The following is a 26,410-nucleotide window of genomic DNA, read 5'->3' as shown; positions in this document are numbered from 1 at the left end:
AACAATTTCCTATAGCACTAAAAGTATTAATTTTTTTAGTATTTAGTTAAAACATTACTTAGTTTGTCATTAGAGAAAAAAAAAACTGGAATTTCCGATTGACCACAAATTTGCTACCTTATAAATGATAAAGAACTTGTTAAAACGATGGATAGAAAGGAGAAAACCACATGGTTGTCATTTGTGGATGTTGAAAAAAAGTTTCTTAGAAATAAAAAACCTAAAAACTATGCAAATTTAATTGATAGAGTGGCAAAAACTTTTTGTGATCTTGGATGTAAAATGAGAATAAAACTTCATTATATAAATAGTTATCTTGACCAGTTTCCTAAAAATTTTTGAGATGTTAGTAAAGAACGAGGAGAGCAATTCCATCAAGATAATTGAAGATTTCTTAAGATAATTAAAGATTGTTACCAAGGATGTTGGGACAAACACATGATGGCAGACTACTGTTGAACCATCAATCAAGATGACTCAAGAAAATTTTATAAAAGAGAGAGCAACAAACAAGTTTTTTCCCTAAAAAATACTCTCTTTAAACAATATTGTCTGCAATATCATTCAAAACTAAAATTTATAACTTTTTTATAAATCAATAAAAATTTTTATGATATTATTATGTTTATTTTTTACATTAAGTTACTATAAATAATTTTAAATATCTATATCTCTCAATACTCAAGGTATGGTTTTAATTTAGTTCATCATCATTATCATCATCAATGGTCTAACATACTTGTTTCTGCACTTGCACAAGTTAGATATTTTTTATTATAATAAAACCCAATTTTTCCATGTAACATAAAAATTTAATATTCAGCTGTTTACTATTTATATTTTAAGTTTAAAAAAAATTTAAATCATTTAAACTATACCCAAGCATTTATAAATAAATTCAAACCTGCTTTTAGTGAAATACCTTAAAAATCTATAAATGAATTCAAATTTGCTTTAAGATAAATACCGTAAAAATTTAGTCGACTATCTAAACTCAGGAAAATAAAAAAATATTTATTGCAAAAATTCTGTAGCTTGTCATAAAAATCTAATTTCAGATTTGAATTCAGCAAATCAAAATTAAATAAGAGAAGTGTCAACACTAATGCAATAAATTTTTTGTTGACGTGTATTTAAAGCAAAGTTAACATAAACTAACATTCAAAGTTGCAAAGCACTGCAATTTTTTTAACTTTTCCATATTCAAGAGAAATTTTAATTTTACGTGAGAAAAGGAGATTTAAATTAAAAATGAGAAAAATTAAATAATTTCTTTTAAACTATAAATATTCAAAAATTAAAATAATTTAAAGAAAATTTAAATAATTTCTTTTAAACTATAAATATTCAAAAATTAAAATTTTAGTTTTAGTTAAAGGAAACCATTGATGAAGGTATTTCTCTTTCATCAAGGGAAACCGTTTCATCAATGAAAGAAATAGCAATAATAGAAAACATTTTTTGGGGTATTAAGATAAGAAATAATTGCTGCAGGAAAAACCCCCAGTTTGACCTATTAATAGAATGATAAAAATTAGTTAATAGAATGATGAAATTCAATATAGTAAATTATTTAGTTCTAGTATTATGTGACCACATTAGAATGCAGAGATTACCCAGGTGATATTTTAAAATTCCAGAAAATTTTTTCTTAAAAAACATTTTGAAAAAATTTTTAAGAAATATTTAATTATCGCGTGTTTGAAAAGAAATTATTTGTATGCACATACAAATAATGTAAACATAATATAAACACATTTGCCTCCATTCTAGTTATTCAAAAAATTGATTTCAATCTTTTGAAAAAGTAAAACAGTGGCACTGTGAATATTGCAATGCTAAATTCATTAGGTACAGCAAAACAGGTTGAATCAAGTTTGATGGTTCGAATCCACCATATAAATTTTGTTTTCTTAATTTCAATCTTTTTTTTCAAAGCAGTTTTATATTTTTTAACTATTATTGTTGCTTAAAATTTTTTTCAAAGTTTCATAGAATAAGTGCATTAATGCGTACATAAATTGAATGTTATAGCTGTAGTCACAATGGAGTGTAGATACATTGACTGACTTGAATAAGGATAAGCGCATTGCATTCATCGACTGAGGGGTTTAGGTTTTGTCAGGCATTTTTTTATATAGAAGAAAAGTATTTTAATACTTAATTAAATAGGGTTTATAAATTCATTTAGTTTATATAAAAAAATTTAATTAAAATTAGACTAGATTTTTAGGTGAAATTGTCAAAATAATTAATAAATAAATATACATGTATAAATTAAAAAAAATATTATTAGTACACGAGTGCAAATAATTCTTATTCATACTAAATGTAGAATAATCGATGAATGAATCGATGAATGAATCGATGAATCCTTTACTTTTTTGGTTATTCGATGATAAAGTTACATAAAACAACAGTTGTAAACAAACAGCTATTTAAATAAATAAAAAATAAAATTACTTCGTCCAAAAAAAAACAGATTATTAGCAAATTCTCCTCCACAATTTTCTTCTGAATTTCCAGGACACACTTTGTTGCAAAAACTGTCAGCAATTTTACCATATTTACCATACTTGTTGCCACAAAAACAAAACACACCATTTTGCAAACCAAAGTATGAAGATGAGTTATCTTCCTTAGCACAAGCGCGAACGCAGTGGTCCTGAGTAAGATTACTTATTTCTGGTATTTTTATTTTCAAATCACTGTTTAAAAAATCATCTTTGTAACAACCAATCTTTTGATATAATAACAAACTTTCATCTGCTTTGCTTGTTGCTATTGAATAAAATAAGCATTTTTTAAAAATATATATTATTTACTACAATTGTATACATATATAATGTATACAACTATTCATTCACGTGTAAATAACTATTCTTCAATTTACAATTAAAACTACAAATTATTTGTAGTTAATAAAATACATTTAAAATATATTTTATTAACTAGTTGAAATTTGGTATTTTTAATATATACTTTTAAATTTAATTAACACATTTTTAATAAGCAAATAAAACAGTATCTAGTATATAAAAAGATTTATGAAGAAAATTAAAAAATTAAAATTTGAAATGGAGAGTAGAATCATTTTAAATAATTCACCAATACAATATCATCATTTTAAATCACTACTAACAGTAATTGTTAATTGTTTACAATAATGACTCTTAATGCTCTTGTGTTGTCCATATTGAACAATGAATTGTATTAAATATTATTTTATGTTTCATCTTTAATATTGTTTTATTATTATTTAATTGTTACGCTATAAAAAAACTAAACAAAAATAATATAAATGACATTTAAATAAAAAAATATAAGCAATATTTAATATCAAATAATTTACTTTGTTTTATTGGTTCTTCACCTTTTTTTATATAAGAGATGATTGTTCTTTTCATCACAGGATTTTCTGCAGCAGGTTTTGATACTAAAATTAAAAAAAATATATTGAAAATTTAAAGATTTAATAGATATGTGAATCTTAGCTGCTATATTTGTCCCTATATTAAATTTAAAAAGATTTTCCCCTGCCTTTACTGACTTTTTACAAATGCTATCTAAAATAATAACACTTTTTCCCAAGTTAAGCTTTTTTTCAAAATCCTTTGCCATTTATGGTCCAAATGGTTCCTGCTTTAGGCTATTTATGGATGTTATTTGGACCTCAGCTAATTCTTTATTTATCCAAGCCCAAATAATACAATATGGTAATTGAACTGGCCAGCGAGATAAATCTACTTCAAATGTATGAGTTGTGTGAGCAGGCTTCACATTCGTGTGTATCTACTAACATCTACTGTCACCATTTATTTTGATCCTTCAACAAGTTGATGACACCAGTTCTCTAACAGCTTTATATAGACACATTAGTTGATTGAGCCTGAGCAAATATTTTACAAACTTACTCCAATAAAATTAAAGCCCCAAATACCAACACTCTCACCCCACCTTGATACAACCAAGTGATTAAACTTTTTTCAGATTTAAATCTTTTAACAAGAAATTTGCTTTTTATATTTATTTGTTAAGTTGCTTCCTCTTTTCCAAAGACCAACAAACTCTACTTACACTATCTTAACTTACATTTATAAATTTAGATTTATTATATCAATATTAAAGAGGTAAAAGTATTTCTGATACACTTGGTATCCCAGAAAGTGCTCAGAGAAAGATTCCTTTTAATGAGGTAGAAGCATTGGTGAATACCTTAGGATTTAATTCAAATCCAATGAAAAATGTTGCGAGAAAGCAGCGTTGAGCAGAATCAAACATGGAAAAACCCACTTTCTAACATTTATGTTGTTTAATCATTAGACTTTCAAGAAAAGGAAAAAAATGATGACTGTGTCACACTAAAAAGAGACTTGGTTTATGTTAAAAATATTACAACATTTCTGGATTTTATGGAATATATATATATATACATATATATATACATATATATATACATATATATATATATATATATATATATATATATACATATATATACATATATATATATATATATATATATATATATATATATATTTATATATATATACATATATATATATATATATATATATATATATATATATATATATATATATATATATATATATATATATATATATATATATATATATAATAATTCTTCATATGGTGCAGGTAATACTTTAGGAAATGGATTTTTTTCACCCATTAGTATGTATTTATTCGTTCAATAATATATATTATCTTAATTAACTTTTATATAAAAATTTTATATTAAAAAATATAGGAGAGAAACTCGAAAAAAAAGTCTGTGCTTTATGAGGTTCTTTTGAACTTTCTGAAACATTCTAGAGTGCTTAGAACATTTTAGTCTTTAAATGTTCACTAAGAAAAACATTCATCTGCAGGATATCTATCGAAAAGTATGAAAGAATATAAGGTATCTATATTTCAATACAAAGCACATTGTAATAAACTAAATTTTGTAATTTATCCAAAAATGATCATTTCCATATATTAAGAATGTCATCAATTCTTGTTTGCATCAGATAGAATTTCTAAATTGTGATATATATGTGAATATATATATATATATATATATATATATATATATATATATATATATATATATATATATATATATATATATATATATGTATATATATGTGTATATATATGTATATATATATATATATATATATATATATATATATATATATATATATATATATATATATATATATATATATATATATATAAAAACACACACACCTATAGTATCACTTATGAGGACAGAATTTACAAAAAAACGAACACTTACGGGGACATTAGCATTACCAGGGACATTTTTGCGTACCCGTAAACTTTTAGTCCCCATACACATCAGTGTTTTGTACAATAAAATGTTCCCGTAAGCAACTTTTATAGAGAGGGAAAAGTACATACATCGACTATCAAATAGCCTGACTTGCAACAGAGTGCTGCTACATCAACTGAGGGTTTGGTTAGAATTACCATCAAGGTCAGGCTACGGCAAGGTTTAAATATGGTTATATTACCGTAATTAATCATTTTGTAATAGATGAAAATTAAAATGAAATATAATATATAATAAATATATAAAAATAACAAAAAAAAATATAAAAAATATATTTTTTATATCTATTTTTGTTATTTTTACCTATATTTACACACACACACACACACACACACACACACACACACACACACACACACACACACACACACACACACACACACACACACACACACACACACATATATATGGGGTTAGCATTCAGCAATGCAGACCTCTAAAAGTATTTAAGGTCAGCAAAAAATTGCCAACCTCATTTTTCCTATTTCCAAGGGCTGTATATATATACATACATACATACATACATACATACATATATATATATATATATATATATATATATATATATATATATGTATCTAAATATATATATATATATAAAACTATGAATGCATTTATAGATAGCATCTTTGACACCACACTAAAATAGCTTGCAGCCGGGGGCTTTAGTACATAAATCATCTATCTATCTTATAGCCTGTTCCTGCAAAGGAGTGCCGCTACATTGACTGAGAGTTCGGCATGGGGTAGCAATCTTTTCATTAATTATTCTTTGTTTTATTCTTCTTTTTTCTTAAAATGTCTTATGATATAAAATTAGGAAAAACTAGTAAAAATTTGTTATCTATATATGCTATAGCAGTATATATATGTACATGTATGTACATAAATATACATACATACATATATATATATATATATATATATATATATATATATATATACATATACATAAATATATTTACATGTATATATATATATATACATACATATATATGTATATATATATATATATACATATATATATATATGTATGTATGTATATATATATATATATATGTATATATCTATATATATATATATATGCAAATATATATATATATATATATATATATATATATATATATATATATATATATATATATATATATATATATATATATATATATATGTATTAGGGCTTGCATGCGATTAAAACTTTTAATCGTAATTAATCGCATGATTAAAGTTTTTGATCATAATTAATCGTGCAATTAAACAAACACTATAATTTAAATTAATAAAAGAAACAAACAGGAAAAGTTTTTAAAATCATTTGATCTATTTACATGCAAATGATAAAACATCATGAAAAAGTTCTAATAATAGTTTCTACTGATTCTAATACAACCAATAAAAATAAAATATTTGAAAATTTTGAAACAAAAAATATCTTAAAGCCAGTCTTTTAAACATAATAACATGTCCAGTGAATCTGGCACCAATGATGATCTGTGCTTGTCTATAATGAATCCAGCAGTTGAAAACAGGATATGAACCTTGATGTAGCTTGAACATGTGTTTACTGTTCAAATGATACTGAAGCATTGTTAGACGGTGATATGCAAATTCCTTGGAACAATATTTACAGATAACCAATTTTTTTGACTCGTCTTTGAAAATAAAGGCTCCATTGTGGATAGATTGATTGCCATTTATAAATTTCATTAGGATAAGATATTAAAATTTTGGAAATTTAATAAAATAATTGACAAAATAACAACGCAATCAAAGCAATTTCAAAAAAAAAAAAGTATAAGGTTAGAGAGACAAATTTGAGACAAATAAAACAAAATGGTGTTATCAGATGAGTAAACATTGATTAGAAATAAGAAAGTGGTATAGAAATTTTATTATTGCTCAAAAATTATTTTTTGATGCTAATCAAAATTAGCAGCGCCAAAAAAATTAATGAGTTAGAAAATGATTAGTAATGAGCAATTCCAAAAAAGGTTTGGAAACTTCAAAAGTCTCCATGATTTAACTATATAATCTAATCTGGTTAATTAAAATTGCTTTATTGTAGCTTGTTTACATTGATTGGGTTTCAATTCCATCAAAAATAATTTATTCTTTTAAACACAATTTCTTATGCAGTAAATCTACAATAATAAATTTTAACAAAATTATTATTTAATTCAAAAAAAAATTCAAATATGCAAATATATTATTCACACGCAAACATAAACACAATGATAAACTAGCTTTTAAAATGTTTGCACTAAAAATTACAATAACCTCTTACTATAAAGTGTTTATGAGTATGATAACTTTACCTATTAAACTGGGTTTAAATACTCAAGTTTTAAGTTACTTTAATTCTTCTATTAAACTGGGTTTAAATACTCAAGTTTTACATTATTTTAATTCAAACTAGAGCTAATTAAAGCTTTTATTAGCAATTTGAAATAAACAACTTCTGGGCTCATAAAAACCATAATGAAAAAAAACATATTTACCTTGACAATGTTTTCCTGTAAAATCACTAGTACATATGCATTTGTAACCATCAATTTTTTTGTCATCATCAATACATTCACCACTGTTCAAACAAGGGCTAGGATCGCATCGAGTTACTAAATAAAAAATAACAACTTTTTAATCTACCTTTTGTGCTTATTTTATTAAAACCCTTTCGTGGATAGTAAAGTAGTAGAACTATTTGAATCCCAAATTTCACTAATAATAAATCTTCGCATTTGAAAAAAAAAATCATCACACAGCACCAATGAATCTCACCTTTGCTTCTTTCTCCTTGGACTGCAATATTATAAAAAAGAAAAAAAAAAACATTTTAGAATCTCTCAAAAGATACATCAGTTTTGTTTGCGTTGTGTATGTTTTGTGTCATGTCCTATTTAAGATGGATGTGTTTTAGATGATGCATTTTTGAGTGTCCATTTCCTTACCTATCCATTACCTAATCAGCATCCAAAGTCCATAATAAACTGCTCTTTTGTAAGGAATCTACTTTTCAGCTGAAGATAAAAGTGAATCCATGTAAAAAAATGTCATATGTCATAGTATTCCTGGGACATACTTTGTGATTAGGTGAAAGTGAAAAAAATTTAAAAACAAAACAACTTATGACCCCCAATTGATTGATACCAATTCAAAAATGACTCATTTTCTCATTTGTAATAATAGAACTGTTTCCAACTTTAAAATATGACCGAACTACAAAGATTAAAACAAGACTCAATTATCAGATCATGAAATATGAAATTATCTGAAAAATTGATAAAGATTGAACTCAATGTAAGGAAGTCAAAATCATTATGTGTTAAATGTTAGAACATTTTTGTTTTATTTATTAAGTAAAGTTTATTTTTGTGACTTTCGTGCATTTGTAATGTTGTCTTGTAAAGTGTTGTATTTAATAATAAACTACAACAAAAATCACATTGTTCAGTAATAAACAAGATTCTGTTAACATTACTTAAAAAAGAAATCTATATAAAACATAAATGTACATATATAACAATTACAACATTAAAGAAAACATCAAAGGCTCCTGTTACCTCAAGGATACCTCAACGTGTATGTGTTAAAACATCATTTTTTTTTCACAGACAACTTTTTCATTAACAACTACTTTTGGCTCAATATAAACCATTGATCTTTTTTTTTTTTTTTAAACTTATTTATTTACAATATTTTTTTAAAATTTAAACCATAATAATTTAATTCCATTTTTCAAAGAAAAATAATAATGAAAAAAAAACAACAAAAGATCATTATAGCGAATGGTGACATAATTATTAACAAAGTTGTTATTGTTCAAGTAAATTCTTCAAATAATTGTTAACTATTCAAATAATTGCTGTGAAAGAAAAACAATATTTTATAAAAACTGTACAGAAAAATATCTAAGAAGATATTTTTGCAACATAAGTATGTTAGTAAGAACCACAACGTAAGATGCGGTTGGTAGAGTCAATAAAGGAGTCTAATAACTTGTGGAGTTTTTAGAGTTCTGTCAAATTTTTGTTTATTTATTTTCAGTCTAAATGTTTTTTTGTTTTTTATTTTTGTTTTCAATTTTTGTTTTTTGTATACTTTACTTGTAAAGTTTAAATTTATTTTGGTAATAAGTTTTTTTCAAGTTTTGTTAAAAGTTTTTTTGTTATTGTTTTATTTTTAGTTTTTAGTAATTTGTTTAACTTTTAGTTTTTTGGTAATTTGTTTAATTTTTAGTTTTGTAAAAGTTGAAATGTTTTTTTCTTGTTTAATTTTTTTGAATTTTATTCCTCCTTTTCTTTCTCAGAACCAACTTTATCTTTGGCTGGATTAGTTTCCATGGTAACCATACCAATAAGTTCTTCTTCAGTGTCTTCACCAATTCTGTTCTCCACTGACTCAGACTCTAAAGTAAACAAGTGCATAAATTCTTAAAAATAAATTTATTTGCTACAACAATTAAACTAATTTTTGCAATAAAAATAATATAAATACAAACAATATCTATAAATAACACGTTGTGTGAATACAAAATTGTGCAATAAAAATGATATAAATACAAACAATATCTATACATATAACATGTTGCGTGAATATAAAAATCCAAAAAAGATTTAAATAAAAAATTGTCATGATTAGTAAAAGTCTATGATTTTATTCAGATATATTTTATCTAACTTTTTAAACTGTTATTTACTTATTTTTTGAACTAGCTTGATATTATACTTTGAAAAATATATTTTTTAACCTAACAACAAATATTATTTATTAATCCAAATATTATTTATTATTATTAACAAATATTCTTTATTAACAACTAACAATTATTTAATAGTTATAAAAATTAGTCCTATCGTAAAAGTTAAAATTGAACTGGATCCTGTAGCTAAATTTTCAGATAAACTTTCAGCTGTTTTAAGGGAAGTTTAGTGTAAAAAAGATTAATAGTTGTGAGTGAGATATTAGCAAAGAAATATTGTGGTTTTTTTTTAAATAAAAAAAGTGTTTGAGTTAACTAAATAAATATTTACAGAAATATTACGAATTTGCATAAATGATAATTTAAAAATAAATAAAATAAAAAATAATAATTTAAAGAACTTAATAAAGACAATTATCCAAAAAATTTAAAATTAATCGAAAACTTTTCATATTTTATAAAATTTCTCAATGTGTGAATGTATAGAAGTAGAGCGATTTGAAAAAAAGTTATATTTGTTTGCAGGCTGCTAAGTAGATGTCAAGTCCAAAGATTAAAAACAGGATTGTTCAAAGGGAAAAAAATTACTTGAAAAAAACTAGGCTGAGACTAAAACACTTAAAAAACATTGTTTTTTGTAAATTTTAAAAAAGAGCTTGAGTTATGAAGCAAATATAAACCTTCAAGTCGAGGTCCAATACCAGATCCTTGAGCAAATACTGTTAAATCATCAATGTCGATTGGAGAACCTGATCAAAGATACTTGTTAGTTAGATCATGTTAAATAAAAATGTTAATGAACAAGACATCTAAGATGATCATGAACTAATGAACTAAAACTAAGTATATTATAAATAAATTGTTATTTAAAAGTTAGTTTTTATTTAGTTGTTATTCTGAAAAGATAACCTTAGGTAATATGGATGACTTTGCGCCAAACCAGCCCATACAACAAATATGTTGAAATGATAGTTGCATGCAAAGTTTAAAAGTTTTCAACAAAAGACGTTACACCAAATCACAAAACAAACAAAATGTAAGAGGTGCACATGAAAACTTTAAGAATAATATATTGTTGTATGCAAAGAAATACTACATAAATCATTTTTTAATACAAACTTTTTTTAGTTTTGTTATATAGGCTGGTTTGGCACTTAACCATCCATATTATTGTCATTATTATTAGTGATATACTTTTATTAGTATTACCTTTACTTTGCTTTGGACAGTGTTTAACTTCACCAATTTGATCAGCACTTAAAGCTCTATCATATATTTGAATACATGAAATTTTTCCTTTGAAAAAACGGTCATCACCTTCTCTGGCACCAAGTCTAATGGGTGCATTAGTCAAAAGGTCTACTTGTCCTATATTTCTACTTTTAACCATCTTCCCATCATGCCATAATTGAGCTACACCAGAACTTTTGTCATAAGTAGCACCAACTTGATTCCATTTATTGAGCTGGTAAAAGTAAACTCAATAGTAAAATTAATTTGCAATTCATTTAAAGTAACTAATTGCAATTAGTTAAATTTAATAATTCAGCATTACAAAGTTTTAATAAAAACCGATTAAATGTATTTAGCATTATTACTATTAAAAAACAAAATTTTAAACATAAAAAAGAGTAAAAAATACACTGACTTGTAACACTCTTGTACCCAAAGGCTGCATACTCATTTTTCCTTCACGTGTTACAAATCTAACAAAAAGTTGTGTCTTACTAAACTGCCATAAATGAACTCCCCAACCGTCTCGTTTAAAATTAATAATGGGACCATCTTCACCCATTGGATATATATTTGCCAAGATTGTTAAAGAGTGTTTTACATCTAATTTTCCATCATTTGGTATTTCAATGTATGAGGAACGATTCCCTTTGAACAAGAATGCATCATCTTTAAGGCCTAAAATATTTTATTAAGTTTTTTATTTCTGTAATGTAAAATTAATTTCAATAATACATTTAAATATAATGTATTTAACAACTGACCTGTTGGTCCCGAAGTTAGATCAACATCACCAAGAATTATTTTGTTTTCACCTGGAAGTAAAATGTCCTTTACTGAGGCATCATTTAAAGCAAACAAACCAACTGGCTTAGGTAGGGCTAAAAAAAATAAATTAAAGAAAGTAAACAACTAAATTAAAAAAATTAAACAATTAAATTTAAACAGTTAAATAATTCACTTATGAAATAAATTTTAGGTAAATCTAAAACTTAATTAAAAATACTCAATAAAATTTATTGATAGCCATATTTATTTATTAAATGTATTGGTTGTCAAATTTATTTCACAAAAAAGAAAATTAATTTTTATACGTTCAATAATCTCTTTAGGTCCAGGTCCTTCTTTAGAGCTAGTAAGTTTCCAAGATAGATGCTTCTTTTTAATTGGTCCTTCAAAATGACCACTTGGTAATTCAACAGCAACAGATGCACAGTCTCCTAACTTATCTGCTTTCATGTAAACACGAATAAAGTAGTACTGACCAGATACCAGAAATATTTTCTCAGACCTCTGTTCAGGATACCTTAAATTAAAAGCTTTTATGAGATCCAACAGATACATAACTACATATACATAACTATAGATACAAAACTACATAATTATGTAACAGTGTAATAAATGTACACTTAACGTAATAGATAATGCAAGTGATACATAATTTATGTGCAGGTAATGCACTAATTTATAATGCAATTGAAAAATTTTCAACCATTAAACAAAAAAAGGTGTCATTTTGGTTTGAAGACCAAATAACATACTTAAGCCACTGATTATGATCAGTCCAACCATTCAGTGTAATTAGCTTAACAAGATTGCTTTCACTATCATCTGAACTGAGCCAAAGTTCTCCACTACTATCAGTTGCCAAATAAAACCTAGAAAAATAAATTGTTATTAATAATATTAGCCAACCTAATAAAACCTAGAAAAATAAATTGTTATTAATAATATTAGCCAACCTAATAAAACCTAGAAAAATAAATTGTTATTAATAATATTAGCCAACCTAATAAAACCTAGAAAAATAAATTGTTATTAATAATATTAGCCAACCTAATAAAACATTGAAATATAAAAAAGCAAAGTAAAAAGCAACCTGTAATCGCCAGTGTCAGGAGCACGAAAATACCCTGATATTCGTGAGCCATAGTTATCATCTACATTAAAAGGAGCATCAAATTTATCAAGCACTTCTGTACTGGATGGTTTAGATGGGAAGTTAATGTTTGATGTTAAATCTGATATAGAATAGCCAGGTATGTTATACCACACTTCTCTGATTAAACCTGCATGTTGATTACCTAAACAAAAATGGAGTAAAAGTTTTATTTTCTTTACTAAGTGTAAATAAATAAAATAATAAATCTGTAAATAAATCTTTCAATAAAAAAGCTAATAGTAGGAGTATTTTAATAAACTGTAAAAAAAAAAGCCCTCCTGGTCTGAAAAGTCTCCTAGTGCAGAACACAAGTTCTGCAATAAGCAGATCAGGCCTAAAATGTCAGCCATTTTAAATTTAATAAACTGTAAAAAAAAAGAAGCCCTCCTGGTCTGAAAATTCTTCTAGTGCAGAACACAAGTTCTGCAATAAGCAGATCAGGCCTAAAATGTCAGCCTTTTTAAATTTAATAAACTGTAAAAAAAAGAAGCCCTCCTGGTCTGAAAATTCTTCTAGTGCAGAACACAAGTTCTGCAATAAGCAGATCAGGCCTAAAATGTCAGCCATTGTAAATTTAAACATTTTTTTTTTTTTTGTAAAAGGTGTTCTTAAAATTACTAACACATTTTTGGAATGCTGCTAAAATTTAATTCAGTAATTAGTAACTTCTGTTGATAAAAATGTTGTTTTAAAAATTCATGGCAAGTGATTGTAAAATGATAATTTCTGGTTGAGTACCTGGTCTAAACTATTTTCATGTTTGTACTGCAGTATGTAATCAGTGTGTATTCTTCTGCTATCAAAGTAGCTAGCCTGAAAATTCCTAATCTTTCATAATACAACTATTTAAATGAGACTTTTATATCAGATGTTGAGCATGTTCTATGGCTTCAATATCTTTTTTTAAATAAGCATAACATGTTGGCATATGCTGGCACGACTCTAGTCAAGGTCAACTATAGGTTGTGTATAGATATTTCTAAAGTTTTAAAATCCTAACTAATCCTAAAACTAAGCAACGCACTATTTATCTCCAAATACCATTGGCTTTGGAATTGGATGGCATAAGTGTGCCAATTGTGCCAAAAAATAAAGCTTATCTAAATTCTTTGTTGACAACATTTGCAACTAAAAATCAGTGTTTAAAACAAAACCCTACAAATATTTTTAAAAATTTTGATTTGTACAAACATTTAACTTAAAACATGTCAGTTATTTGTAAAATACATTACCTGGTAAACGCCATTGCAGATTTTCTATACTAATTGGCCTTTGATATCTTCCAGTAGGCATACGAACACCAACACTAAGTGAATCACTTGCATCAACACCTTTCTGAATTGCTTCAAGAAAATAAAACTTCCCAGCAACTAAATAAATTTCTTTTGATGATTGGTTAGCATATCTAAAACATTTAAAGATTAAAATTAAAAAAAGAAGACATATTTACAAATCCAAAGCAAAATAAGGAAAAAATACTTTTTAACAGTAAAGGTAGATATTTAAGTAAATTAATAAACTAAACTTATAAAACTATATAAGTAAATGAATAAAAACAGAATTACTTGTTCCATTGATTGTGCCATGTTGGTTTATTAAGAGAAATTATTACAGTCTTGTTCTTTGATTCTTCATCAGCACTAAAAAACAACTTACAAGATTTACTGCATGACAAATAAAATGTTGTATTTCCAGTTTCAGGTGCAATGAAATAGCCTTTCACTTTAGAGCCATAGTCATTATCAACATTAAACGGAGCATCAAAATTTTCAATTATTTCAATAGTTGTTGGGTTGTTTGGGTAATCAGGATTTTTTTCTAAAACAGTAATATTTTCTCCTGGTAAATTTTTCCACACTTCTCTAATAATGCCAGGAAATGGGTTGTCAGCTCCACCAAAAACCAAACTTGACTCTTTGTGTGAAAGGTATCGACCATAAACAGCTAAACAACCAAAGGCAAATTGCGCTCCAGCATAATCAGGCCCTATGATTTTTCTACCAACAACTAACTTTTTTGGTATTTCTTTAATTTCCTCTGGCAAGGTTATAGGTGTTTTTGTAAACCCCCGAAAAGCGCCATCCAAATATACCCACAATCCTTTGTCGAGCCTCCAGCTCATCATTACTCGCTGCCATCGAACAGTGTAAACAGGAACTCGAACTTTCCATATCAAAACATCTTCATCAGGGCTATCAATAACCTGAAAGTATAAGTTGTCATTGACAACAAATACAGACACACCTCTAATTCCACCCACATGACCACCCGAGTCAATAACATATCGTGGCTCTTTGTATTCTCTAACCCGTTGATCAAATTTTATTTTAAAACTGATTGCAAAACCATGTTTAGCTTTCGAGTAAACATCACTAATCATTGGATCTAACTCATCAATTTCTAACCAATTTTTTGCTCCGTCAATAAATATACCTCCATCTATATCAGCTGAATAAAAAAAAAAAATAACTAATATTAAAAATAATATTAAAAACATTAATAATAATATTAAAACCTTATATAGCAATAAAATAACTAAATGAAATGAAAGAATAAAATATTATACTAATTACCATCAATAAAAACAATTTTAAAAAATGAACAAAAAATATTTGAATCCAATCAAATAGGCAACAAACTGTATATGTAGAACCTATGTTGACTATTTTTTTGGCAGATTTTGTGCCAGTCTCACACTAAATTTATTTTGCAGAACATCAAGAGTGATACAAATATAACAAATTGCCTATAGTATCACGAATTGCAATATCTGGAAATGCTTCTGGTCTTTAAATTTTTAACTTTTTTAAAACTGTAAAACTCTGTTTTGATCACTAAACTCAATAACTGTTATTCAATAAAAAAATATTTCTATTGATCTTGAATTAAGATATAAAATCTTATTGTAAAACCATATTATTGCTATTCTTTTAAGTATTATTAAAGATTATTATTTAAACTTTAATATTTTAATTTATTTTATAAATCATCAGATAAAACTAGAAAAATAAAGCACAATAAAGTAAGATATAATTATTAAAAAACAAGACAGAGGACTTTAAAAATATATAAAAACTAATTTGAACTTTTTATAGCTATTTTAAAACAAAACAAAAAAACTTATTTTAAAATATATCTTTGTTATCATTATTTTTATTATCAATTACTTATTTTCTAATTTAAAACATTTAAATTTTTAAATAAATAATTCCTTAAACTTTCAAAGTAATAATTCCTAAACAAAAATCGATATCAATGTTTGATACAATGCGTAAATAGCTTAAGCATAATTTTTTATTGATTGATTTTTAAATTACCAAGCAAATTTGTTAGACCTTTAGTAATAATTATAACTTATAACTTTTTTTCTTATTTATAATCCTTTAATTAACTGGTGTTTTAAAAAACAATAATTAAAAATATGTAAGTTTTGACAGTTAATAATTTTGCATTAGTAAATTAATTGTTTTGTTTTTTTATTAATTTTTGCAATATGATAAAACGACCGCTTCATTAAAACAGTGTTCACTGTTTTTAATAAACTAAGAATTTAATGACCAGAAATAATTCAGGATATTATAATTTGCGATCGTTTAACTCGAGTCTTGAATATATGTATAAAATAATTTTTAATTCAAGTTATAAATAAAGAGTTTATCCTTACATCAGTATAAAATTAAAAAAAAAATAGAACAATACATAATGATTTAGAAAATATTTTAAAAAGCATATCTACTATAAGTTAATGTATACTACTTGTAAAACGTCAAGTTTGCAGTAATAGATATACATATCTTTCTCAACAATAAATTTACATGTGTTTTTGTGTAATTTATTACTAAACAAATTGCTATGTCAGCAAAACTTTTATAACTTTTAACAAAGTATTATTCTTTGTCTACCTGACATAAAATCTACACAGGCACATAAATACACATCGCCTTTGAGTTGAACAAGAAGGGTGCGTGTGTATACGTATGTATACATACATACATATGAACGTATGTATTTATGTATTTATATATGTATGCATCTATGTATGTATGTATGTATGTATGTATGTATGTATGTATGTATGTATGTATGTATGTATGTATGTATGTATGTATGTATGTATGTATGTATGTATAATAAATATTATATCATTATCAAATATTGATATACTTGGGGTATTCTTTACTTCAATTTCAGGTGCACCAGGAATAACTGATTCTTGAACACCTGACATTAGCCATCGATAACTGGCAACAACAGTATCTCCATAAGTGAATGCATACGGTACATCTTCAATTGAAAGCATTTTGGTGAAAATAGCAACTGAGGCCACAACCATCCTAAAAAAAATTTAAAAAATTATTTATATATATTATATTTTAAAAAGATATACAATAAATTTGTTATTGTAAATAGCCACAAGACTTGTAAAAATCTTTTGAATCTTTTGAAGCTCACTCTCACACACATAAAAATTTGCTGAAAAATGAGTTAAGTTTTGACTAACTTTGTACATGAGTATGGGCCTTTATCTTTATCTTCTCTGCCAACAATTAAACGTGTGGGTCCGTTAGAAACTATAACAGACTTTTTACTTGTAGTTTCTGCATCTTTAAAGGCTCCATTAACAAACACTGATAATCCTTTATCTTTATGCCAGGTCATAACAATTTGTTCCCAAATTTCTACAGTGAGATCTGTTTGAAGATGCCATGTTTGCTCATCTGTAACAACTTTATAATTCAGTTTGTTATTAGCAATAAAAATTGTGAAGCCTTTACCTCCTCCAGATGTGTCAATTACGCAATGCTCTTTTTTGTACTGCCTGACAATTTTATCAAAATAAACCTAAAAAATAATCAATTTATTATAAAATAATTTAGAAACAAACTGTGAACTAACACAAAGCAACTTTGAATAAGTAAAACGAACGAAACAAAAATTTTTTTTAAACATCTTCACTTCCAACAAGGCTGCAAGCAACCACTATTAAAGTTGGAAGTTACTGAAAGAAAAAAGATGAAGTTTATTAAGCAAGATAACAATTAACAGACAACTTAAAAGATTGCAAACCATATCAATCAGGAAAACAAGACGATGGGAGCAAATTAGACTGAAAGAGTAAGACTGAAAAAAAAAATCAATAACATATTACTTGCACATATACTAACATACATCACTATCATATACAGGGCTTACGAATTAAGCGTATCGCGATCGCGAATCGCGATTACTTTTTGCACCTTCGCAATTAGTTTTTTCTTAAAATTTGTTTTTTCGCCATCTTTCTTTTTTTCGTGATTATTCTTTTTTTATTTTAGAAGATTGATACTTTATTGGCAAATATTTAGTGTTCTTTTACAGTATAAAACTGCAGTGACTTCTGTAACAATAATTTTTTTTTAAAGCAGAGCATAAAGTAAAAGAAAGAAAAATAAAAGATTTAGAAAACCAATTAGCAAAAATGTTCAAATGCAGGAAAAAGACCGATTGTTTAAGGAAGGAAAAATTTATAAAAAACAAACTATTAAATACCTATTCGAATCAAGAGTACAAACTAATTATTGCAAATATTACCATATGTATGGAAGGCCGTTTTCAATCTCTCCAAAAATCACCATTGTTTATACATTTGGTAGCTTTACTTGACGTTTAAAACTGGCCGTTAAATGTGAATGATGGAACTTTTGGCAATAAAGCTATCGGTGAAGTTGTTGAACATTTTTCTGAATTTTTAATTGGTGTAGGATGTGATTTGAATAATATACTTCATGAGTGGATCATTTTAAAAGCATACATGTTTTCCATCATAGGTAACAATCAAAATGAGTATTATTTGAAAATTTGGGAAATTGTTTTTTCCAAATCAAATTTGGTCAAAGAATGCCAAAATATTTTTGATATTTTTGAACTATTTTTAATTTGTCCTTTTACAAATGTGAAAGTAGAACGAATGTTTTCATGTATGAATCGCGTAAAAAATGACTGGAGAAGTTGTCTTAGACAAGATCTCTTAGAATCCCTACTTCGGATAAGTGAAGAAGGTCCTGAGATTGACAAATTTGAACCTGATACTGCTATGGACAAATGGTATAATGATAAAGTTAGACGATTGTCAGCAAATTTTCATCGTTATCCAGAAAAAAAGAAAAAGAAGGTCAGGAAAAACAGACATTGATCTAGCGACAGTTACAATATCGGATTTGGAAGAAAGTGAAAGCAAGGAAGAAAATTGTGACAACTTTTAATTTTATTTTAGCGCATTGTAACCCCTTAAAATTAAAATATTAAATAATAACTTGTAATGGCGTATGATTTTTTGCTTAGTAAAAATAATTTTTTGTTAGTAAAAATCCTGAAAAATTCTTAGCATTAAACTAGTGAAATGATTACAAAACGATCAAAACATTCACTATTACGATCTAATACTTTTTCTATTAGCAATCAAAAAAAGTATTAGATCGTGAAAGATTCTATTATTTAGACACATTTTTTTCTTCCACTTTATTTTATTGAATGAAAAAAGTGAACGCTAACTTTTTTTAAAAAAATACATTGAATGAAAAAGCAATAGATAGAAATATCATGGAAATTTGATAAGGTTACGTAGATAAGAAAACTTACTTAATAAGAATTTAATTATCATTCTTGTTTGTGATTGTGCGGGTTTTCGTGAAAATGTTAAGTTTTAACATTTTATCACAATAATGTTTTTGTCATTTTAATTAGTTTTTATAACTGTTTCAAATTTATAGATTGTTTTGTTAGAGTTTTAAATAATTTTTTTTACGGGTAAAAATTTATAGAAATTTAAATATTCTAGTTGTTTCAAACAGTTTAAAATATGTAAATAAAATAGGAAATGAAATAATTAATTGAAAGAAGATTATATCAAGTTCATTGATCTTACAAAAATACAGCCATTAGATTTAATGCAATATAATAATAGTAATAATGTAAATTATAACTAAAGCTACTTTACAACCGCTGAACGTAAATGTTATGACATCTTATGCAAAAATGAGACTTATTATATATGTTATTATAAATAAGTTAAAATAAATAATGCCCCCTCCCCTCCGGCGGGAGTGGAGGAGGGCTTATGAGCAACAAAAAAATCGTGATTAGATTTTTTTACGTTAATTCGAGCCCTGATATATACACTAAAATATTTATTTCAAACATCAGTAACATATATACACTATATACTATCATAATACAATATATATAACATATACTAACATATATACTCTCCTATACACATATTCATTTCAAACATATTCATTTCAAACATGTCCAAGAAAAAATTTGCATTTGGAAAAGAGTATAAAAGTATTTTACAGATGTTTACATTTACTTTTTTTTTAATATTAATAATTTTGAAAAATTATTTTGATTTTGGCTGCTTATGATTTTTTTTTGCAGAATTTTTTGAAACAATAGAACAGAAAAGTTAGAAATTATCAGCAAGTAAACATGTGAAAAAAATTTTATGAACGTGTTTTAAAATAAATTATGATTAAAAAAAGGTTTATTTTTTATAAGGATAACACAAGGACTTTATAAGAAATACACAATAAGTTTAAAAATAAAATTTTACAAAAACAATTGCCTTATCTAAAAGGTTAACAAAACAATTATAAAAAATATAAAATCTTTTGTACTCAAGTTATTAATTATGAAAACAGTTTTATTTGAGATAAAAAATCTTACATGTATTGCTATTGTAAAGCCTTTAATACATTTCTTAGGATCTGCTAGACACTTTCCATGAAAATCTCCACCATCTAAAAAGCCATGAATACCATCTAAAGCAACCCCCCCAGGCACAACTCTAACACCACCATGAGCTGCCATAGGTCTATTGCCTGCTAGACCAGATTTACTAATCTTCAACAGAGGCCAAAAAAATTTTGGAGTCACTAAAATAATTTTTAAATTTTAAATGTTCTGAAGAATATTAATAATTCAGTTAATATTTTATGTTACAATTATGTTACAAGATAATTTTAATTTTATTTATGTACTAGAAAGTAAAAATAATAAATATTTAAAAATATTTATTCTGGTTCAAGTATACTTTGGTACCAATACATATACACTACCTTCTGAACTCTACCATTTGGCGCAATACACAAAATTCTAAAATTCAAGCCTGGGTATAAGTCACTTAGGTACATAAATCACATTGCTGGTACTGCTTGGCCTAATTTTTTCTATGATTTAAGAGAGGCTTCTTATTATTTTCTTACTTAATATTATATAACTTTATAACAATATTATGTACCTTTATAACAATACTATGTACCTTTATAACAATGCTATGTACCTTTTACCCTTCTGTAAACAAAATTTATATTTAGTTCTAAATATATTATTTTTATTTGGTAGACCTACCTGGATGTAAGCCACCTTTTGCTATGTCATCATAAATATGGCTTGGAGAGGTTTCAGGTCTCATCATTAATCGAGCAACTGGAAGTAATACTCCATCACTATCCAACCCTTCATTTTTCTCTGGTTGTGGGCCTTTTCTTTTACAAACAAATTTATACTTTTCGCCACAAGGTTCATCATGCCACTTCCCACCATCTATCATTGAAGTACAACTTAGACCACCATTAGTTGGTGCCCTTTCAGCCCAATTTGTGTATGAAGAGGTCGTTCTATCACTCCACATCCAATCTCCTTCATTCTCTCGGTCATTAAACCCAATCCAAAAAGACTTTGATGAATGCACCTTAGAAATAAAAAAAGTTTTATTTTTCAAAATTAAAAAAAAAAAATACTTTAATATATTATAGATAGAGTTATAATTTAAACAATAATTATAAAATACTTGATTTGTAAAATATATAAAAAAAAAAAAGCATGAATATACTTTATATACTAATATACTTCTTGAAAGCTTCTAAATATGTAAGCTTTTGAATATTTAAGCTTATGAATATATAAGCTTTTGGACATATTAGCTTTAGAATATAGAAGCTTTTGAATGTATAAGTTTTTGAATATATAAGCTTTAAATATATAAGCTTGCGAATTTATAAGATTTTGAATCAGCACAATATACAAAAACAATGTACCTGATAAACCATTGTTTGTTCGTCTTCACTTGTTAAACTTGCTAAATGTGAATGGTTTTTTTCACATTCATGCTCTGCATCTTCCCATCCCAATGATGTTTCAAAAAGTTTATAGCAACCGTTAGCTGAATTAAGTTTTAAATTTTTCCAATCTTTTGGACAAACTAAAAAATTGATAATAAAAAATGTTCTAAATACTTAGAATGTTTAATCATCAAGAAAAATTACTATAATTTGTATAACTTAAATAATAGTAATAAACTTGCCTTCTTTTTTCTTTTTACATAAAAAAGGTTGTTTTTTATTGCAAGGTGCATCTTTCCACAACCCTTGGTCAGCTTCAACATAAACGCAATCAAATCGTTTGCTGTCATCACCATCTGCATTATTAGCCCAATTTGTATAAATACTCTTACTACCATCAGTCCAATTCCAGTTACCATCCATACCTAACATTTAAAATTTTTTTCATGCATAATATTGCAAGACTGTAATTCTACACCAAATCCTATTAAAAATTATTCCTGTGTTCCAACTGGCTTTACTTTATTGCAAGGCTCAGAAAACAAATTGAATACACAATATTTTTATTTACAATGTTTCAAAGTTTTCTTTACAATATGTTTCAACTTTTTTGAATTAAATAGTGCTCACAAATAGTGCACGAACTGTCAGAGGTATAAGAAAAGTGTAATCTTGGAACATATTCAGAGAGTAATCTGAAAATATCAAAACGGCTTTCATGTACATCACTAGTTATGACTAGTTTTAAGAGTATAAACACTAATACATGTTTAAAATGCAAAGATTACACAAGATTTCATTTTATAGGTGATTTAACAATAATATTTCATGTCAGTTTACAACCCTTGTCATGTCAATTTACAACCTTTGTAAACTGAAATTAAATCTCACTTTTGTTTGCAACCCTTGTCATATGATGATGAGTGCTGTGAACAAAACTGACATTTCATTTTAGCTGATTTCATCAACTAATAAATGATTTCTATTTTTTTTATTTTTTTAAAATATATCTCATATATAAAATGTTATAACACCTTGTTAAATATCTATAAAATAATTACCTTAAAGCTACACATAAAAGGACTTAAGAAAACTTTATATATAATGATCAGATAAGAAATTTTTTTTTTATAAGAACCTCTGTTTAAACACTCAACAATCACACAATAAATGGTTATTTAAAAGCTCTGACTCAGAACCCATTCATGCATTGGTTTAGCCTATAGTTATTAGCTTATAATTTTTTTTTTTTAAATAGGTAACCCAAGCATTATCAACAAAACAAAATTATCTACAAATAAAAATTAGCAGATAATTTTTTTATTTTTAACTGGAAAAATTTTAAATAAAATTAAACTTTAAATTATAAAAAAAAAACTTTTTCAATATTGATGCTAACAAAATACAAATTTGATTTTTAAAACTAAGGTAATTTTTTTCTAAATTCATTTATATCATTTTAAGATCCATGTTAAGCTTAATTAGCCTTAAAGAACTTAAGCCTGAGAAAATTTTTTTTTTACCGAGCTATTTCTTAGTTGAATTACATTTAAAAAAAAAAAGAAATTAAAGGCTTGATTCTTTAATGAAAAAGTTATTTGAAATTTAAAAACATACATTTACTTAAACAAGAAATGAACTTATTGTTAAGTAAAAATATAGCTTTCAACTTTTATGACAAAACAAGCAAAAACATAACACATAACATAATACACAATTCCTTTAGAATTTTGTTAAAAGCTTTTTCAGTACAAATTTCAATTGCACAATGAATTCTAAATTCCATTTGATAATTTTTTGTTCATCCATGACTAAATATTTTCAATGGGACTTAGATCTGGTAATTATGCTGGCCAATGTAGAAGAGTTATATTGCTTTCAAAACCACTTTTCCACCAAGTTTGCAGTATGTGCTGTTGCACCATCCTGTTGGAAAATCAAGTTTTAAAGCCTTCCAATAAAATAATAAAGCAATAAGTAAAAGCTTATTTTCCAAGCTATTTTTGTAAATAATTGGTTAATTTTCCTTGCCTAAACTTTGAAATTCTATTCCTTTATGAGAAATGCATACACATATACCAATCTAGCTGCCACAGCCTTGTACTCTTGGTTTAGAAAATCTTTCCTTATACTTCTCTGAAGCTAATCTTTTAACAATAATTCTTGATTTAGTATTAACTACCTCAAAATTTGAATAATCACTAAAATGACCTTAGACCAATCTTTTACTGATCAGTGAAGTCTTTCTTTAACCCACTTATATCTTTTAATCCTACCTGTTACCCTTGAAAGCGGTTTTCTGGCAGAAACATAACATTCATTACCTTTTTTATTGTAACTTTACTATAACTAACACTAACAAAACTAGCCTTATTACTAAACTCAGCTGACAGTTCTTGGTAACTAATTCTCAGACATCCCCTTACCCTTGAATACAATAATCTTTGATCCCTAGGATTAAGTTTTGACAGCCTTCCAACTCTTCATGAACCCTTTACGCCATATAAAAGTTTTTAGTTTTCCAGCATTATTTGGACACAGCATAATAAAACACCACATAATCTTGCTTTTACTGACTATTTGCCATTCTACTTCTTGTGATACTGATTTTCTGCCCATTTTTCAACTTCAGGTGTGCCAAGAACTTACCAGTTTAAATATTTCTTGAAATGCTGGTTAAAATTTTTTTTTTTTAACTTTTTGATTAAAATTAGAAACTTATTTATTTGTAATTTATATTAGTCAAAGCAAATACCAATTTTCAGGATTTTCTTATAATTAACTTAAGTGTTATTAAGTTTAAATAAACTAACCTTATAAATAAACTAACCATATAAATAGATTAACCTTATAAATAAACTAACCTTATATATACTTTTCTAACATCATTAGAAAGCTAAATGATTAATTAACCCAAAAAATAAAAAAAGTTTTCAAGACATAATTTAAAAGCCATCGAAAAAAAATCTGTGACTTTATAGTTTTGAAAACCACTGTATATTAGTTTCAAATAACTTATCAAGTACAAATCTTTTTTACCTTTATAATTATTCTGACACTGCAGGCCTGTTAAGATATTTAGTTTCACTAAATATCAGGCTTGCAGTTCTAATGCTTTAAAATGCTTTATAATTTTATATTTTTTATAATTTTATAATATCATAATTGCTTGTTCTGTTCTTAGAACAGAAAATAAAAATTTTATGGTTAAATTTTATGGGTGTATATATATATATATATATATATATATATATATATATATATATATATATATATATATATATATATATATATATATATATATATATATATATATGTATATACACCCATATATACATATGTATATATATATATATGTATATGTATATATATATATATATGTTTTTATATATATATGTGTATATATATGTATATTTATATATATATATATATATATATATATATATATATATATATATATATATATATATATATATATATATATATACACACACACACACAAAATTAATATTTGGTAAATCCCCCTCTATACTTTTTTATTTCATACAATCTTTGGGACATTAAATCAATGAAGTTTGTTAGAATTCCATCTGGTATAGAAGCCCAGGATTCTTGGATAGCTATATATAAATATTTTAAAAATTTTAAAATTGCTTCCTCTGGAAATTGCCTCCTTATCAACATAATCCCACAAATTTTCTATGAGATTAAGGACATTGTGCAGACTAATTTTCTCAAATGGAAGGATTATTTTCTTCCAGCCAATTTAAAATGTAAAGGAATTTATGACATGGAGCATTATCCGGGTAAAATATTATTTGATCATTATTTAACTCTTCTAGGGTTGGTAATAAGGATTCTTGTAATATTTTGATATATTCTTTAGAATTTACTTTAAATCTGCTGCTGACCCAATGCAATCTTCCCCTGCCTTTAACAGAAAAACAATCCCATAGCATAATTCTTTTCACTGTTTTGTAAAGGCAACCAAGATGAAATAGCACATTTGTGGGCAATCTAAGTGTAGACAAAACTGTGGTTCGTCAAACCATAAAACTTACGTCTAGTCC

The 26,410-nt window shown here is 25.8% G+C and overlaps 1 protein-coding gene across 19 annotated transcripts in view; it reads right to left on the bottom strand.

The window, feature by feature from the left end:
- Positions 1–26,410, bottom strand: part of LOC100203426 (uncharacterized) — a 58,238-nt gene that overhangs the window by 6,267 nt on the left and 25,561 nt on the right. For 8 of the 19 annotated variants that reach the window (XM_065814402.1, XM_065814395.1, XM_065814403.1 and 5 more), the window contains 20 exons: positions 22,583–22,765; positions 22,317–22,480; positions 21,628–21,970; positions 20,944–21,152; positions 17,738–18,078; positions 17,401–17,570; positions 14,802–15,684; positions 14,469–14,641; positions 13,174–13,378; positions 12,836–12,952; positions 12,389–12,600; positions 12,059–12,175; positions 11,710–11,972; positions 11,271–11,526; positions 10,742–10,810; positions 9,714–9,767; positions 8,141–8,161; positions 7,861–7,977; positions 3,353–3,436; positions 2,464–2,781 (listed from right to left, as the gene is read on the bottom strand). In XM_065814402.1, the coding sequence (XP_065670474.1) occupies positions 2,464–2,781; positions 3,353–3,436; positions 7,861–7,977; positions 8,141–8,161; positions 9,714–9,767; positions 10,742–10,810; positions 11,271–11,526; positions 11,710–11,972; positions 12,059–12,175; positions 12,389–12,600; positions 12,836–12,952; positions 13,174–13,378; positions 14,469–14,641; positions 14,802–15,684; positions 17,401–17,570; positions 17,738–18,078; positions 20,944–21,152; positions 21,628–21,970; positions 22,317–22,480; positions 22,583–22,765 (4,299 nt within the window). Of the gene's footprint in view, positions 1–2,463; positions 2,782–3,352; positions 3,437–7,860; positions 7,978–8,140; positions 8,162–8,310; positions 8,579–9,713; positions 9,768–10,741; positions 10,811–11,270; positions 11,527–11,709; positions 11,973–12,058; positions 12,176–12,388; positions 12,601–12,835; positions 12,953–13,173; positions 13,379–14,468; positions 14,642–14,801; positions 15,685–17,400; positions 17,571–17,737; positions 18,079–20,943; positions 21,153–21,627; positions 21,971–22,316; positions 22,481–22,582; positions 22,766–26,410 lie in introns of all 19 variants that reach the window. The other 11 variants (XM_065814397.1, XM_065814404.1, XM_065814409.1 and 8 more) reach the window with 5 other exon arrangements.

Source organism: Hydra vulgaris, chromosome 12 (assembly GCF_038396675.1).
Source record: "Hydra vulgaris chromosome 12, alternate assembly HydraT2T_AEP".
NCBI lineage: Eukaryota > Metazoa > Cnidaria > Hydrozoa > Anthoathecata > Hydridae > Hydra > Hydra vulgaris.
The sequence above is the reverse complement of the archived record's forward strand: the minus strand, read 5'-3'. Positions and strand labels throughout refer to the sequence as shown.